Below are 14,933 nucleotides of genomic sequence, written 5' to 3'. Positions count from 1 at the left end.
TTTTTTAAAAATTATTAATTTAAATCCTATAAATTTTAAATTTTAAATTTAAATTATCATTAATTTTATAATACTGAACATTTATTTTAATAAAAAAATCCAAATAATTAACAGAGAACTTGAAAACATCAGGACGACGGGCTCACCCAAAAGCTCCATCCATCAATTTTCAATTCAGTGTTTCAGAAAGAATTTAGGACCTCAGATTTTATTATAATTGTGGCTTAAATCTAGGGTTTGTTTCGTAGCTAGCAGCTGTTGTCTCCTGTCATCTAAGAAGATGGTGCTGCCCTGAACCGGAAATGAAAGCTTGAATATCACTTATTTTTTGAGTGCCTCAATAAACATGTTTCCGTATAGATCAATCACATCCATGCAAGTGTTAAGGAGCTTAGTTGTCAGACCACATTTCCACAAATGATTCGACAGCCTGCATGTTACCCTCGGAGATGGAGGTTGTTTTCTCAGCACAGTAAAGTAATACAATGAAGAAGATAATTTGGAATTTAGGATGGTTTCGTGACTCGTGAATATCGTCTGCGACTTCATTCGAAATCTATATTTAGAATTATTATTTTTTCTATCCTTTCCACACAGCCACTCATTCTTTCCCTCTCACCACCGTCAAAAACACTCACGACAACATTACATCACTCTTCTCTCTCTCTAGCCCCAAATCAACGGCTATCTCTCTCTCCATAATGAAGGCTCCTATTTTTTTCTATCTAAACAGTCATTATCATCATTAACTAATATTTTAAAAAATATGGAAAAAAACCGTAGCTTTCTCACGTTATATGTTTTTTTTTGTTTTGTATTTCTTTTTTTTCCACATTTCTTTTTAGGTTTTATATATATTTTTTCTTTTTATTCTCAAGATTCTTTTCTTTAAAAAAAATTATCTTTGTTAATTTTTTAATATTAAATTAATTAAAAATTTATTTATGTAGTTTTTTAAAAAAAAATATTATAAATTATTACTATATATTACTTCTATGAGTAGTTTGAAAAGTAATAATAACTCTCTATGAAGGTGATAAAGGGTGACATGTAATGAACCTTAAAAGAAGAGTCGGGAAGATTCTAGGTCGGATCAACGACATTCCAATAAATTACATTTTCAACAACTTCAATCGTATTTAAATTAGTAATAATTACTTTATATGTACACTTTATTGTCAAATTATCATGCGCTTGAGTTGAGAAAGGTAAGAAGGGGTGATGAAATGAGGATGAATTATCTCCGTGAGAAGTTTGGAGTGAAATTGTTTGGGAGAAAAGGTTTGTGGCCTACAACTGATCTCATTGCATCTATTAAAGCTGAGAGAGGTGGTCACAAAACCCCTGCTACTTCTTTGGTTCTAAAACCAGGGATGTTCAAACTACAAAAGATCACTTTGAAGCAAAAATTGATTAGGAGAGCTAAAATAATACGCAACAGCAATAAGTATGTGCCTCCTTTGAATTTGAACATGGTAAATATCAAGGTATCAGAAGAAATTCAAACAATAAATTAGGCACCTCCTAAAATGAATAGTACAGGACAAATTCAAGTAGACATGTTAAAGAATGAACAGAAAGCACCTTCCTAATGAATAGTGATAATGAATTTTTTCCTCTTGAATTAGTAAATATAGGCCGATTGTAGAAATTTGTCTATATTATTACTAATTGTTGAAGATATATTTGTCATGCATTAAAGCTCCACGAATGATGCATGGTGTCTACAATGAGAAATGAAAATTGTTATATCTAATAAAACTACATGTGTTAATTGACTCTTTATTCTCCATCACTTACATTTGTCATGCACAAAAGCTCCACAAATGATGCATGGTGTCTCCAATGAGAAATGAAAATTGTTGTATCTAATAAAACTACATGTCTTAATTGACTCCTTATTCTTCATCACCTCATTCCTTCCTTGGGCAAAATAATATAGAGGTAATGCCCCTGAACCATTAACCACAAAGCTTGTCCCCAAGTTGATTGTTGTATGGAGAATAGATCCTCACATAGAAGGATTTATGACATAGCACAACTGTGACATGCCATGATGGAAAGAAGATGTTATGATGTTAACGCTGGTCAAGGTGGAATTTGGTTTCGATCGCCTATATTATATTAGTATAAGGTATGAATGATCATGGATGTCAAAGAACAATCTCAACTAGTAGCTTAAACTATTGGGTAAGGTTCCAAGATATGATTTATATTATTTTCTAACACACCTTCTTAGGTAAAAGCTCTTTAGACTTGAAACTTGCACAGCTTCACATTATCTTGTGCTTGAAATAAATATGAATGATGAGATTCAAACTTGTAATTACTTGATCATCAAGGTTTTGATACCATGTTAAAGAATTAATCTCAACCTAATAGCAATATAATTTATATATTATCTAAGAGTTTCAAGCCCAAATCTTTTTAGGAGATGCAAAATATGGATATTAACTGAGATATCAACTGATTAGCAATGACATCTATTAAAAAAATCATCCTATAAAATGAAACCATGCAACTTTTTTTTTTTGTGTAAAAAATTGCATTCTATTCTGCCGAGAATCATAATGTTATTTCCTCATGATTAACAACTAGAGAATTCAGTAGTACATGTGACATTTTCAAGCCAATACAAGCTTGTCCAGCTTATAACATGGTTCTGGAAAAAAAAAATTCTATATATATTTTCTATCTTGATCTTGCATATAGGAATGCCTAAGTTTTGATTTTAGATTCAGCGAAGAACCAGAGACCAGAGGAATCAAATGTGATTATCAAAATTGATCAAGATGGGCTTTGAGTATAAATATGACATGATAAAAATCATTGATGATAGCTTGGAATGTGGAAAAAGGCTGGGAGCTCTCCAATTAGTTAATCAAATTCAGAACTCAACCACACAAATTTAAATTTGTAGTTCTTTTTTTTCATTCAGATTTTAAATTTGCAGTTTGAAGTGCTAATTTTTTTTTTTTTTTGATTGATTGGTTTGAACAATCACAAGCTAGACTTTAAGAGTTGTTTGTCTAATTTGAATCGTCTCCTTCCTCGCTATAAGAAAGGGCCAAGACGTAGAAAACCTTTCCTAAACTTAAATTGTAAAAAAAATATTCTCTGAACAAAATAAAATTCGTAATTTTGCATCCTAAACTTCATGATTTTTTTTAAAATTTACTCCTAATTAAATAGCAGAAGAAGAAAATGAAAAAAAACCTGATAAAAGTTGTTTTAATTCATTTACTTTTATCAGCAACTCGTAATATAAAAAAAATAACTCATTCATATTCTCTCTTCAACCTCTAAATTGTAAGATTTTAAAAAAAATCAAAGAAAGGCTCAATTGCTTCCCCTTCTTGAGAGGTAAAAATTATTAGGCTATACTGATGGAACCATTGTTTAATTCGCGACCTCGGTTTGAACCTGTTGATTCTCACATGTCTAATGATAAACACTTGGTATGGAAAAAATAAGTTGAAGCTGAATGATGACGTGTACAAGATAAATAAATTTTTCTTCTTTTTTTATTTGATGGTAAAATTATATTTAAGATCAATTTGCATATTAATCGAGATCAATTTTCCTTTTATATGATCTTAAAAAAATGCATTTTTTACATCATCTAACCTATTTTGAGAAGTTTAATAAATTTCTATGAATTATAGTTTTAATATTTGAATTTAAAAAATAAAAAGGGAATAAAACTATACAAGCACTGAACCCATTTCTTGAGATTTGATAATAATAAAAAATTATCCATAATGCGGGTATTTGTCAGCATTGGTAAGGCTAGGAGTCCAAATTTAATTTGTTTATAAGGATAAAATGTGGATTATGGTTAAATGAATATTTGCATAGTTGAAAAAAATTAGATGATAGCTCGATGCACGGTGACCTCTGTGCTATTACACTAATTTTAAATCAGTGAAATTACTATCCACGTTCCGCAGCGTGAGGTCCTTCTTTTAATTTTCCATTGCGTGTTCGATGAAGAAATTGCAAACAATGTTTGACTTTTGTTTGTATTGAAAGTCTTCGATTTTTATCTTCACGTAAAATGAGTTTATATAACTGTAGCAGTTTTTCACAAGCATTTTCAATAGCCAAGTATCTTTTTCTGCAACAACTCGATGTATCTTAACAGCATGAAAGAGTAGTAAAAATTGAGAACACGAACAACAGTAAGTCATGCAAGTACTGCAGTATGCTGGTCTTATTTTATATCATCCTTTCTTTCTTCTTTTTTTTCCTAGCTTTATGTATCTGTTTATTATTGTGCTGACAGGAATTAATGTTATCCATGTTTATTTCGGAACGCTCCTCCTGCATCGGCATGCATTGAACAGGTTAAGAAAAAAAGGTTTCAGATTGCTGAAAATGTCTACGATAGTAAAAGTTTTAGATTCTAAGACGCTGTTATTCTGAAATGCAAGAAAAAGCATGGTAAGACACCAACAACACTTGCCTTCATTTCGCAGCATCTCTAATCACCTTCTATAATGTTGCTGCTGTCATGCTTCTTCTACTTCTTCTTGTCCCCGCTCTTTTCTTTCTTCTTGTCATTTTCCTTCTTTCCCTTCTTCTCCAGCTTCTTCTTCTCCTTCTTCTCTTTCTTGTCCTTCATTTTCTTCTCGTTCTTTTGATGGTTCTTTTTCTGGTCGACATGAGCTTGGCTGCCGGGGCCATTGGTTTGGCAATTGCATTGAGTTACATAATCGACCTTCTCATGGGAAAGGCTTTGCTCTGTTTGGACATGGACCATTTCTTGTTCTTGGTCGCATGCCTTCTCGTCTGGTTTGATGCATTGCATTGAGGCCATGGTGATCGAGGCTGAATGGGATTCTAATGAGTATTTTCTCTCTTCTTTGTTGTTGCATGTTACTCCAAGCCATCGCAGAAACGTATAAATAGGCGCGGGGCAAGTGGGATTCCTTTTGATTAGTTATCACCCTTTGAATCTGCTTTTTTACATGATGAACCGATAGCATCCCCATTATCAGAGAGAGAGAGAGAGAGAGAGAGAGTATGGTTAATTTGTGCTTGAGAAGGGAATAGATGCTCCCATAAATGTTGATGGGAACCAAATTCTGTGCCGTCTGAACTACTAACGAGTCCTTCAGAAGGATATAAAGATATTTTAAAGTAGATGTAGTTGTTTGGCTTTGTCTTGTATGGTTAGTAGTCTGATTTCACTTCTTACCTGGCACATTCTCCGTAACAGGAGGTGTTGAACTACTTGAGAAATGCGAGGAAAAGAACGGAATAAATGTCGTGTTTGGACAACTAAGTATAGCATTATCTAAGCTTGTAGTTAATGAAATTGGGCACAGAAAGTGACTTGTGAGTCTACCTCCACTACATGGCTAAAGCAACTCCTTAGAGTTTCTGGGCCTACCATTAATTTATTCTGTAGCAGGATGACAGCTGAAAAAGAGAGATCGAAAAGCTTATTAAGATTTTAGTGGTGTTTATTTGTAAAATGATTTATAGGTGTTTTGAGTTAAGAAATTAGTTTATTAAGATTTTTATGGTGCTTATTGTATAGTTTTGGGTAAAAATAAATTAAAAATAATATTTTTTGTTTTAAAATACTCCAACCTGATTTTTTAGCCACAATCTTTGCAAGCAAATGATCGTCTTCCATAATAGATGATGCATCATTAGTTTCATTTAAAAAAAGAAAAGACAACACAAAAAACATAGAATGATAGGTGCGTGGGTTTGGTTTTACAGGCCCACGCATGTCAGACCTACTTACTATTAGGTAAAGAACACGAGCCCATCTATTTATCATAAACAACTAGCATCTTTCCATGTTTTTTTTTTTTTTGGAAATGCAGTAAAAGAAAGGCTTCACATGATATTGAAAATGGTTCTTAGATAATTTTATAAATTTTAATATTTTTTATTTATTATGTATCAAATATGAAAAAATAAAAATAAAAAAATTCTCTTGGATATTCAATGAATATAATTTAAAAAATAAATTGATGGATTTTTTTTCCTCCTAATAATTGAGATATTATTTTAATATATTTTAAAAAAACATTACTTTTGAGGTCATGATAAATTTTTATTTAAAAAAGCAAAGCTTGTAATAAAAAAAATATATTTTTTAAAAAAAATTAAGAAAGGCATTAATGGAAGAAAAATATTTCTCCTCAATAATTTTATTTGTTGTTTTTACTACAAATAACTATTTTTATAATCATTTAATTAAATAAAAAATATTTCAAAAGATAAAGTTATTAAATCCAATTAAATTCATGACTTGAATCACGAGTTAGGTAACTTAATATAATTTCACCCAGATGAATTCAAAACAATATTGTTCTAATATTTTAAAAAAAAATCATTTTAATTTATTTTCTTAAATCAAGCTAAGTTTTAGCTAAGTTGATGAAGTAATGAATATACTTATCAAGTTAATTAGACCACATTAAATTAACTTTTATCCAATTTATTTTAAAATCTAATCCGATTTAAACGTAAGGTTAGCATCTCGTCGATTTAACCTGATGAACTTGATTATGCTTATTAACATTAATATTGTCAAAAAAAAAAAATATTCCTTGAAATATAGTATAGAAAACTGACTGGTTTAACTATAAATAAAAAGTTTGATATCCCAGAGAGGATGAGAAAGCAAAAAATTAACACATATCGGTGTGAGTATACAATTTAGAAGAAGAAGAACTTGTCCTTGAAATTTGATTTGTATGGGAGGTAGGTTTGGTTTTTAGATATATCATCTAGAAGTAAATCTAGAAAGGATAATAACTTTTTGAAGTATTTATATTTTTTTATTATTTTTCTATTTAATTGCTTGTACTATTTTCCTCTATTTAAGTAATTATACTCGTTAAATTTATCTATCAAGTACCTCGTAATTATACTCGTTAAATTTATCTATCAAGTACCTCTATTATTATTATTATTATTTTGTCGGGAGTTAACTATCCATTAAGGGTCCCAAATTGATAGTATTTTAATTTATTTTTTTTGTTTTAACGATGTACTTTATATTTTATGAATTTTTTATTTGTGTGTCTATACTGGTTTTTTATTTGAGTATCTATACTTATAAATTTTATCAATCAAGGATTTTAATAAGCTGTTGTTATAATTAAGTTAACATGTCAACTATGTCGAATACAAGTGTGCTCCTTTATGTCAAAAATAACCATGATTTTATCATCTTTTTAATATTTTGGTTTACCAAAAGCACAAGCCTTGGTGGCTGCAAGAGGAGATTGGGGATTGTTTGTGGTGCTGGTTTGATGCTTCTAGTTGATCCATGGGCACCCAATATTGATTCACAGAGCTTTGCCTCACGGCTTTTTGCTTTCTCTTTATTTCCTTACATTGGTTTCTTGTAATTCATTACCAAATCCATGTCTGCTCCTATGCTCACTCTCTTTGGTTTCTACTTCTTGCTTGCCTTTGTTGGGGCTGCAAGTAAGTTTCTTTCTCCATATTTTTGTGTGCGTATGTGCAAATCTCGATTCTTTTTTCTTTCTTTTTTGGTGCTTGAAGTTTCTGAAATTTCTGGGTGGTGAATTTTGAAGTTTAGGACTTTCAATTATTTGGTGGATTAAATTTAGAAATTAGTAAAAGTGGAACTGACTCTAGAAGTTCTTGTGAATGAACGGATTAAGGGAAACAGCCAAACTGGATCCATTAAAAAGAAGAGATTATTATGCAATTGGCATTGTACTGGTGCCATTAATGAGATATGATGTTGTATAGTAGGATCAAAACATGAGAACTAACTTGATATGTTGATGTATAATTTTGGTAGAGTTTTAACACACTTCCTTTGCCTGAAATTTGTCCTGGTTAAAATATTTCTTGCTCTATATTTGTATGGGATGTTTATCGTTGTCAACAGCTTTTTGTAAGCTATATGTCTTTCTTCGTAATTGTATCTTGGTGGCTTCACTTCTGTTGAGCAGTCCCGGCTAGAATTTATGGTAACTTCTCCCATTAAATAGGATTTTACTTGAACATTCATCAGCTTTATTCTTCATGCCTATGTCTTAACTTTCTATTGGGACTTGATGGTTGCATGGTTGAGGCAGCAAAGGTGCATTATGGTGCTTCCTTACCTAATGTGGATGGATTGTTTGCACGGTGGGGCTGAGGCACTTCTCACTCTAACCAACTTATTCAGTGTCTTAGGGCTAAGACAAGCTCTTAGGAATGCAAGTGATTCCAGAAAAAGTTCATCAGATCCTGTTTCAGCAATCGAAGAGGAGAAGAAGTCTTCCATCTAGTTACTTTACATAAGTTCGGTTAGTTTATTCAAGCAAAATATCTCCTTCTTTACTTGGAAAACAGGGCTTGGTGCTCTTTCTCTTTTTCCACTTTTTGCAGAGAATACTCAACACTTTCTGCAGTCCATGTCACTTCTGCTCCGCCAATTGCACCTATTCATTAAGCCTTCAATTCCAGCTGAGTGCTCGAGATACACAAAACTCTTATAAGGAATCACAAATATCCAACTTAGCATTTAGTAAATCGTATATGTTTCTAAGGGTACAATCTTGATATGTGGTTTTTGTCTTTAGAATCTTCATCAGCATGTGTGATATCCTAAGAATGACAGAATGTCTTTGCCAGCTATCATGTAAAAGATCATGTTCAACAAGAGTGACGTATCCATTGTACTGGACTGTCTCTCCACGATATTTAAATTTATTCTCATTTTACGAGAATTCTAAAGTTTTTACCTTTCCTTTTGCTTTAAATTTCTCTTTTTATGTCCTAGAAATTAACATGCCGTTGCCTCTCATCAGCTGCTGAATTCTCTACCGATGTTGGAAGCTTATGTAAGTTAATGGAAGTTGATATTTAGAAGGAACAAAATCACAGATGTTATTTATAGAAAACTCAAAATTTTGCAATGCTGTCATAGCTAATCCGATTTTACATGCATCCTCACCTCATTTATAATACAAGCTAGGTTCCGCAGGAACAACCAGCCAGTGTGTTGAATTGCACACAAATGCAGCACCATTTCCTTTCTTATTTCCAGTGTCTAGATGAAATTATGAGAAAAATCCTGGTGAGTCAAATGGAAAGTCGGGATCCAAATCCACTTGATCAAGTGAGAAATCCAAGTCCACAATTGGAGAATTGGTGGCTGATGTGTTGGCTGAAATTATATCGGTGAAATCCGATTCCAAATGTTGCAAATTTTGAACTCCTACAAAATTGTTCATCTGGAATGGTGAAAGTGAGTAGTGAGTTGGTTCAGGTGTGGCTGGAGATATAAATGGAGAAAAACTGCCCTCGCTCTTTGTGCATCCATTTGTAGGAGGGAAAGAGAAGGGAGATACCATCTCTTTATTGTCCAAGTCCTCTGTATTGACCCTTAAGCTGTTGTGGAAGTTAAAGAGGGCTTGCTGTGATTGCTGTTGGTGACAGTTGTTATTGGTATTCTTTAGTTTCTTTTCTTGTTTTTCCAGTGATGGGGCTGATTGGTTTCCATGAGCACAAGAGTGCGTTCCTCGGTATGTGATCTCAAATACGGTGGGATCTTCATCTGATCTCTGCACTTGCTTTGTAGCCCAGCAGTTCTGAGTATTTCTGTAGGTGCACCTGTAATAGCTTCTGCACATGTAACAATCTCTTATCAGATTCTATTGAAAAATATGATTTTCAGTGTTTGATTGGCGACACCTTTTCAATGTTATCGGACCCTTACACAGGTCAGTTTCAAGTTCTTATACATGTGCTTTCAAGCATGAGTTGTTTTTCTAAATAGCACAGTTGACAAAAAAAAATATTTTGCAAACTAACCAACTGGTTTTTTATAAAAAAAAAAAGTAATCTGGAAAAGTAATTTTGTTATTTTGCTTGGAATAGTTGATCTACTAAGAATAACATAATTTAATGTGAAGGTTATTTTATTAGGTGTAATGTAACTTTTACATATAAAGAAAAAACAACTGTGACAAAAGATCAATCTTCATTATTATTATTTTTTTAAGATTTCCCTACTCCCATTTATATCAAATTGAATTTTGCACTAATGAGAATATGACAACTTTCCAAAATGTGCTATTCCTTTATTTATTTATTTATTTTTAATTGCGTTAGTTTAAATATTACTTTTACCTTGTGAATTAAAAAAAAAAAGGTGACATTTGTGACGTTCAAGAAAGAAAAGAGGAAGGAACTGTCACCTAGGATATTTTGCTCCTAGAATATCTTTCTGCCCATATTTTCTCCAGCTAAAGCCATCATCATGATGCCCCTCTAGGCCATTATCAGTGCTGACTCTAACCTGATCTGTCCATCTGGGAGTGGTCTTTCTGCAATCGAAATCAGAAAACATTTTACAAGAAGCATTAGTGCTACTGAAGTGGACATAATCGTCTAGCAGCACGCAAGAGTTACAGCAGGAGACCACACATTCACCTCTTCTTTAAGGCCTCGTTATAGCCTTGATTATCCTTAACACTCCCATCAAAATCATCACTTCGAGAGCTTCCGTTAATGGATATGGGGGACTCTGGAACACCAGCAGAGACTCCAGCATTTTGTGGCTGTCCCATTGATCCACCCCAGTTGAGAATCAAGAGAGCCTTCTCATAAGAAGATAGTATCCTCCGTACTAACATGTCCCTACTTTCAACTGATGATGTTGCATTCAAATGAGCCCTCAACTGTTTTGCTAGTTCCATCCCTTGGATTAGCTCAGTAATCAATGTCTTTTGCTCCCAGCTCCAACCATTCTCCATTTTTTGTACTCCTCCCTTAAAAGTTACAACAGGCAACACAATTATTATGCTTCTTGCTACCTTTAAGATGCTAGAACTTCATATCCACCAACATTAGCACAATTTCTACACTTGGCTACTTAGAAGCAAGAAATTTCCACTTAGCTGGAAAAGTAAGAGCCAGGAAGTTTGGAATGACCAAAATAGTAAAGATCGAGTTATAAGCTAATAACATAGGAATAGCCAGAGCTAGAATTATTATTTTTTTTATTCTGTAAGCTGGTGGTATACGGAATGTTAGGAGAGACAGGGGATATATCTCTTTGAGTGAAGCTTTAGCTGAGGAAGCAAAGAGAGTGATGCTTTGTATTTAAAGAGAAAAGTGAAGGTTTGGAATGTAAAGGAGGATGACAAAACCTGAAGGAAGAGAGCTGGTAAATATATTAATCGGAAGGTAGAAAGCTAGAACTTTGATTAAGAAAACGAGTTTTTCAGCTTAGACTGGTCTTTGGTCATATGAGAAAATAGATGAGAGAGAGAGAGAGAGAGTGCTGACCGATTCTACTCTTCAAACACTCCAAAGAAAAGGGTCTCTCTACTTTCACTGTACGAGAAGAATGAATGATTGAAACGTTAGAATCAAGTTAGAAACTAGAAAGTCAAAGTTCAAGCTTGAGGGAAGTGTGGACCAAGAATTTTCAACATTCCGGGTTACTGGTTTAACATCAGCACGGAGGTTCAAAATGCTGTGTGTATTATCTTCAAAATTAACATTCTAGTTAGTGTTTAGGTGGTGGATCATATAGCGAATGAGTTTCCTCTCCATGTCAGCATCAAGGATTCTAAGAGGTTATGAGAAAAGCATGGTTGGTACACTGTTTCAAAAATTGATGGCACAGGTAAAAACCAATTTAAAAGAAAAAAGGACTTGATCTTGATATATAAAATTAGAATATTAACTATAAAACGGGGTTTTACAAGCCCCTCCTCACAAATCAAATATTACTTTGCTTCTTTTATTTTTCATCAATGTTTTATTTTATTTTATTTTTTAATATTAAATATATTTTTTATTGAGTTATTGTATTTTCATGACAAAAATAATTAATTTGGTAAATTAACTCAATTTGATGATTTTTTAATATTAAATATATTTTTTATTATATTTTCATGACAAAAATAGTTAATTTGGTAAATTAACTCAATTTGATGGATTAATTTGATTGATTTAATTTTTTTAATGAATTTTTTTAATTTCATCATTTAATATTCAGTTGATTGAAAATTAAACTTCATAATTTATTTTATTTACTTTCTATTATACTATTTCAACCTTATGACATCGGAATAATGTTTTTAAATTTCATAATTTATTTTGTTTACTTTCTATTATATTATTTCAACCTTATGACATAGGAATAATATTCAACAAGTTAAATCAAGTTGGCTTGAGTTGTTTTTTGTGTAATTTTTTAATTTATTTTTTCTCCAATTTCATCATCCAACATTGAGTCAATTAGGAATTGAGTTTTATAATATTTTTATTTGTTTGTTTTCTATAAGGATATCTTAGTCTAATGATCAAGGATGTGGATTTTGGCATTTTAATACCGATTAAATCGGGTTATCTTTTTGTTTTTTCTAAGATGTTATATCGGTCTCATAACCTGGATTATGGTTCCTTCAACATAGAATTTGTTTTTATTAGGTTGTCCCTATCTCATGAATTGAATCGTGGGTTTGGCAGGTTAATTTAATTGACTCAGTTATTTTTTTATTGACTTTTTTTTTCAAATTTATCATTTAATATTGTGTTTGATTGAGAATTAGGCTTTATGATTTTTTTTGTTTGCTTTTTATTATGTTATCTCAACCTCATGACCCAATAATATTACTTAACGGATTAACCTGAATTGAATTTTCTTATTTTTTTGTTATTTTTTAATTAAATTTTTTTATAAATTTCATCGTTTAATATTAGATCAAACAAGAGTGATTGAAAATTGAGCTTTATAATTTGTTTTGACTTAAGATCAAAGTTGAAAATTTAATAAGTTAACCCAAGTTAAATCAAGTCAATTTTTCTTTGTATGAAGTTATTTTGATCTGATGACCTGGGTTACGGGTTTGGCAGATTGAATCCAATTATTTTTTATGTTATTTTTTTAATTGATTTCTTTTTCTAATCACATTCTTAAATTTTTGGCTAATTGGAGATTATAATTTGTAATTTTTTTTTATTTTCTTTCCATGGATTTATCTCGATCTTATAACTCAAGTCGCAAGTTTGACATGCTAACTCAGTCACTTTTTTATATATTTTTTAAATAATTTTTTATTTTATCTTTCGATATTAGATTGATTGAGAATTAAGCTTCATAATTTATTTTGATTTGCTTTCTATAGAATTATTATAGTCTTAAAACCCAGGTTACAGATTTAACATGTTAACCCAAGTTGATCCAAATCAATGAAATATATTGTTATCTTAATATTAAAAAAAAAATATCATATGAAAATGTTTTTAGTTAAACTATGTATTTTATAGGTTGCATAAGTTACTTTTAGACTCGTGAAGCCAACCAAGTTAAATTGAGTTAACTTTGGATGGACAACGTATTATCCACCTATTTTGAAAAAAAAAATGATCCAAGCACGTGTGTTTACAATTTCTTTTAAATTATTAGATTAATTCATAATGATATTAGATATTATTTTATTAAATTCCATTTAAATTTGACCGTGTTCTTGAACAATTGTTCTTTTTTTACAACTCATCATAATTCAACTTTTTTAATTTTATTTGGGTGATGTGTTATGGTCATTGATTTCTTTATTATATAATTAAATAAAATAATAATTTTAAAAGAAACAAATTTATTAAACCTAATCAAATCCTTTACTCATGCCACATGTTTAACCAATTGACTTGAATTGAATTGATATATTGCAACCTCAATACTTTTTTATAATAAAAAAGGCATGGTGTCTTGAACTCTAATATCAAACCATGTTTTTATCAATATTATAGATTATTTTTAAATCTATTATGTCGATCAGATCATATCAAATCAATTCTTGTATAATTTAAGTTGAAACTTGAGTTAGGTAAGGATTCAGAAGCAAAAAGTTTCAAAGATGATCAACCAAGTTATGTATAATGATATTTTCAAATAGTTCCCCACGACAACAATGAGTGTTATCTTATTATCATATTTTTTTACACACTCCTATCAAAATTATCATATTTTTTTTATAATTGAAATTTGTTTCTAGAATGATGAGAAAATGTTGTCTAGGGAATAAATATTCTAGAGAAATTTTTTGAAAAACAAATGTTAACGACTCAAAGAGATTTTAGTTAGAGAGTTATCTTTTTTATCCTTATTTCAAAAAATCATGATTTTTTTAAAATTTGTTTTTGAATGAAAAGAGAATGTTGTTCAAAGACCAATTTTTTTGGTTAAAACTTTTTGAAAAAAAAAATATGTTAACGACATAGAAATTTTAGTTAGAGATGTGCTTTTTTACCCTCATTTTAAATCATCATGATTTTTTTTGTTTTCTAGACATTTTTTTTAAATAAATGACATGGAAAAAATTGATTTATTTTTTAAAAGTAAAGATATTAATAAGAAAACAAATACTTTTGCTAGAAAATCATTTTGTTTCGATTGAATTTAAATTATTTCTCTTCTTGTAAAAAAAATATTAGTGTCGTATAATTAAGAAAACAAAATTAAAAGGCTTTTCACAATGCATAATCAAATATCTTTGTATTAGATCAAGGGAGTTCCATTTAAATGTTCTTACTCTTCATCGTGTTAAAAAAAATAGATAAAAGTTGTGAGATGATTCTTTCTTTCATTTTTATTTTGTGTTTTCTAATCTTAAGATGTTTTGAGTTGATTTCTTAGTTTATTGACATTATAAGAATGCTTATGAGGTGAAAATTGGTTAAAAATTTTATTTTTAGGTCAAAACAATATCAATTTAATTTTTCCAACCACCTATCCGATGATTAAAAAAATTAGGCAAGTAAATGACACATTTACTCCTTTTTTTTTTTGAAAATAAATATAACCAAAGAACATGTTGTTCGCCTCTATTATTAAAGAAATAAAGATAGAATGTAGGCATAACACTAGCTAGTCATGCATGCCCGCACACATAGCCTTTTATTTTAATGAGTCGAGCACACTAGCA

At 30.8% G+C, this 14,933-nt stretch overlaps 1 protein-coding gene, 1 long non-coding RNA gene and 1 pseudogene across 2 annotated transcripts; 1 reads left to right on the top strand and 2 right to left on the bottom strand.

The window, feature by feature from the left end:
* Positions 1–4,080: 4,080 nt before the first annotated feature.
* On the bottom strand, positions 4,081–4,897 carry LOC105127350 (uncharacterized). The gene is made up of 2 exons (XR_842610.1): positions 4,466–4,897; positions 4,081–4,323 (listed from the first exon to the last, which is right to left on the bottom strand). It is a non-coding gene; the product is annotated as an uncharacterized LOC105127350 (long non-coding RNA).
* A 2,247-nt stretch (positions 4,898–7,144) lies between these two features.
* LOC105127349 (uncharacterized) lies at positions 7,145–8,733 on the top strand (annotated as a pseudogene).
* A 99-nt stretch (positions 8,734–8,832) lies between these two features.
* On the bottom strand, positions 8,833–11,154 carry LOC105127348 (probable WRKY transcription factor 41). Its single transcript, XM_011028609.1, has 3 exons — positions 10,426–11,154; positions 10,191–10,319; positions 8,833–9,615 (listed from the first exon to the last, which is right to left on the bottom strand). Exons 1-3 carry the CDS (start codon positions 10,746–10,748, stop codon positions 9,051–9,053), a joined length of 1,017 nt encoding a protein of 338 aa, XP_011026911.1. The 5' UTR covers positions 10,749–11,154; the 3' UTR covers positions 8,833–9,050.
* Positions 11,155–14,933: the final 3,779 nt, after the last annotated feature.

The sequence above is a fragment of the Populus euphratica genome, unplaced genomic scaffold (genome assembly GCF_000495115.2).
Source record: "Populus euphratica unplaced genomic scaffold, PopEup_1.0 scaffold7.1, whole genome shotgun sequence".
Taxonomy (NCBI): domain Eukaryota; kingdom Viridiplantae; phylum Streptophyta; class Magnoliopsida; order Malpighiales; family Salicaceae; genus Populus; species Populus euphratica.
The sequence above is the reverse complement of the archived record's forward strand: the minus strand, read 5'-3'. Positions and strand labels throughout refer to the sequence as shown.

Excerpts from the sequence above, each read along its gene's own strand:
- LOC105127348 (XM_011028609.1), bottom strand. The coding sequence starts at position 10,748 with ATGGAGAATGGTTGGAGCTGGGAGCAAAAGACATTGATTACTGAGCTA. Across the intron at positions 10,320-10,425 it reads AACGAGGCCTTAAAGAAGAG|AAAGACCACTCCCAGATGGA; the intron begins GTGAATGTGTGG and ends TTTCGATTGCAG. Across the intron at positions 9,616-10,190 it reads CTAGGAGCAAAATATCCTAG|AAGCTATTACAGGTGCACCT; the intron begins GTGACAGTTCCT and ends TTACATGTGCAG.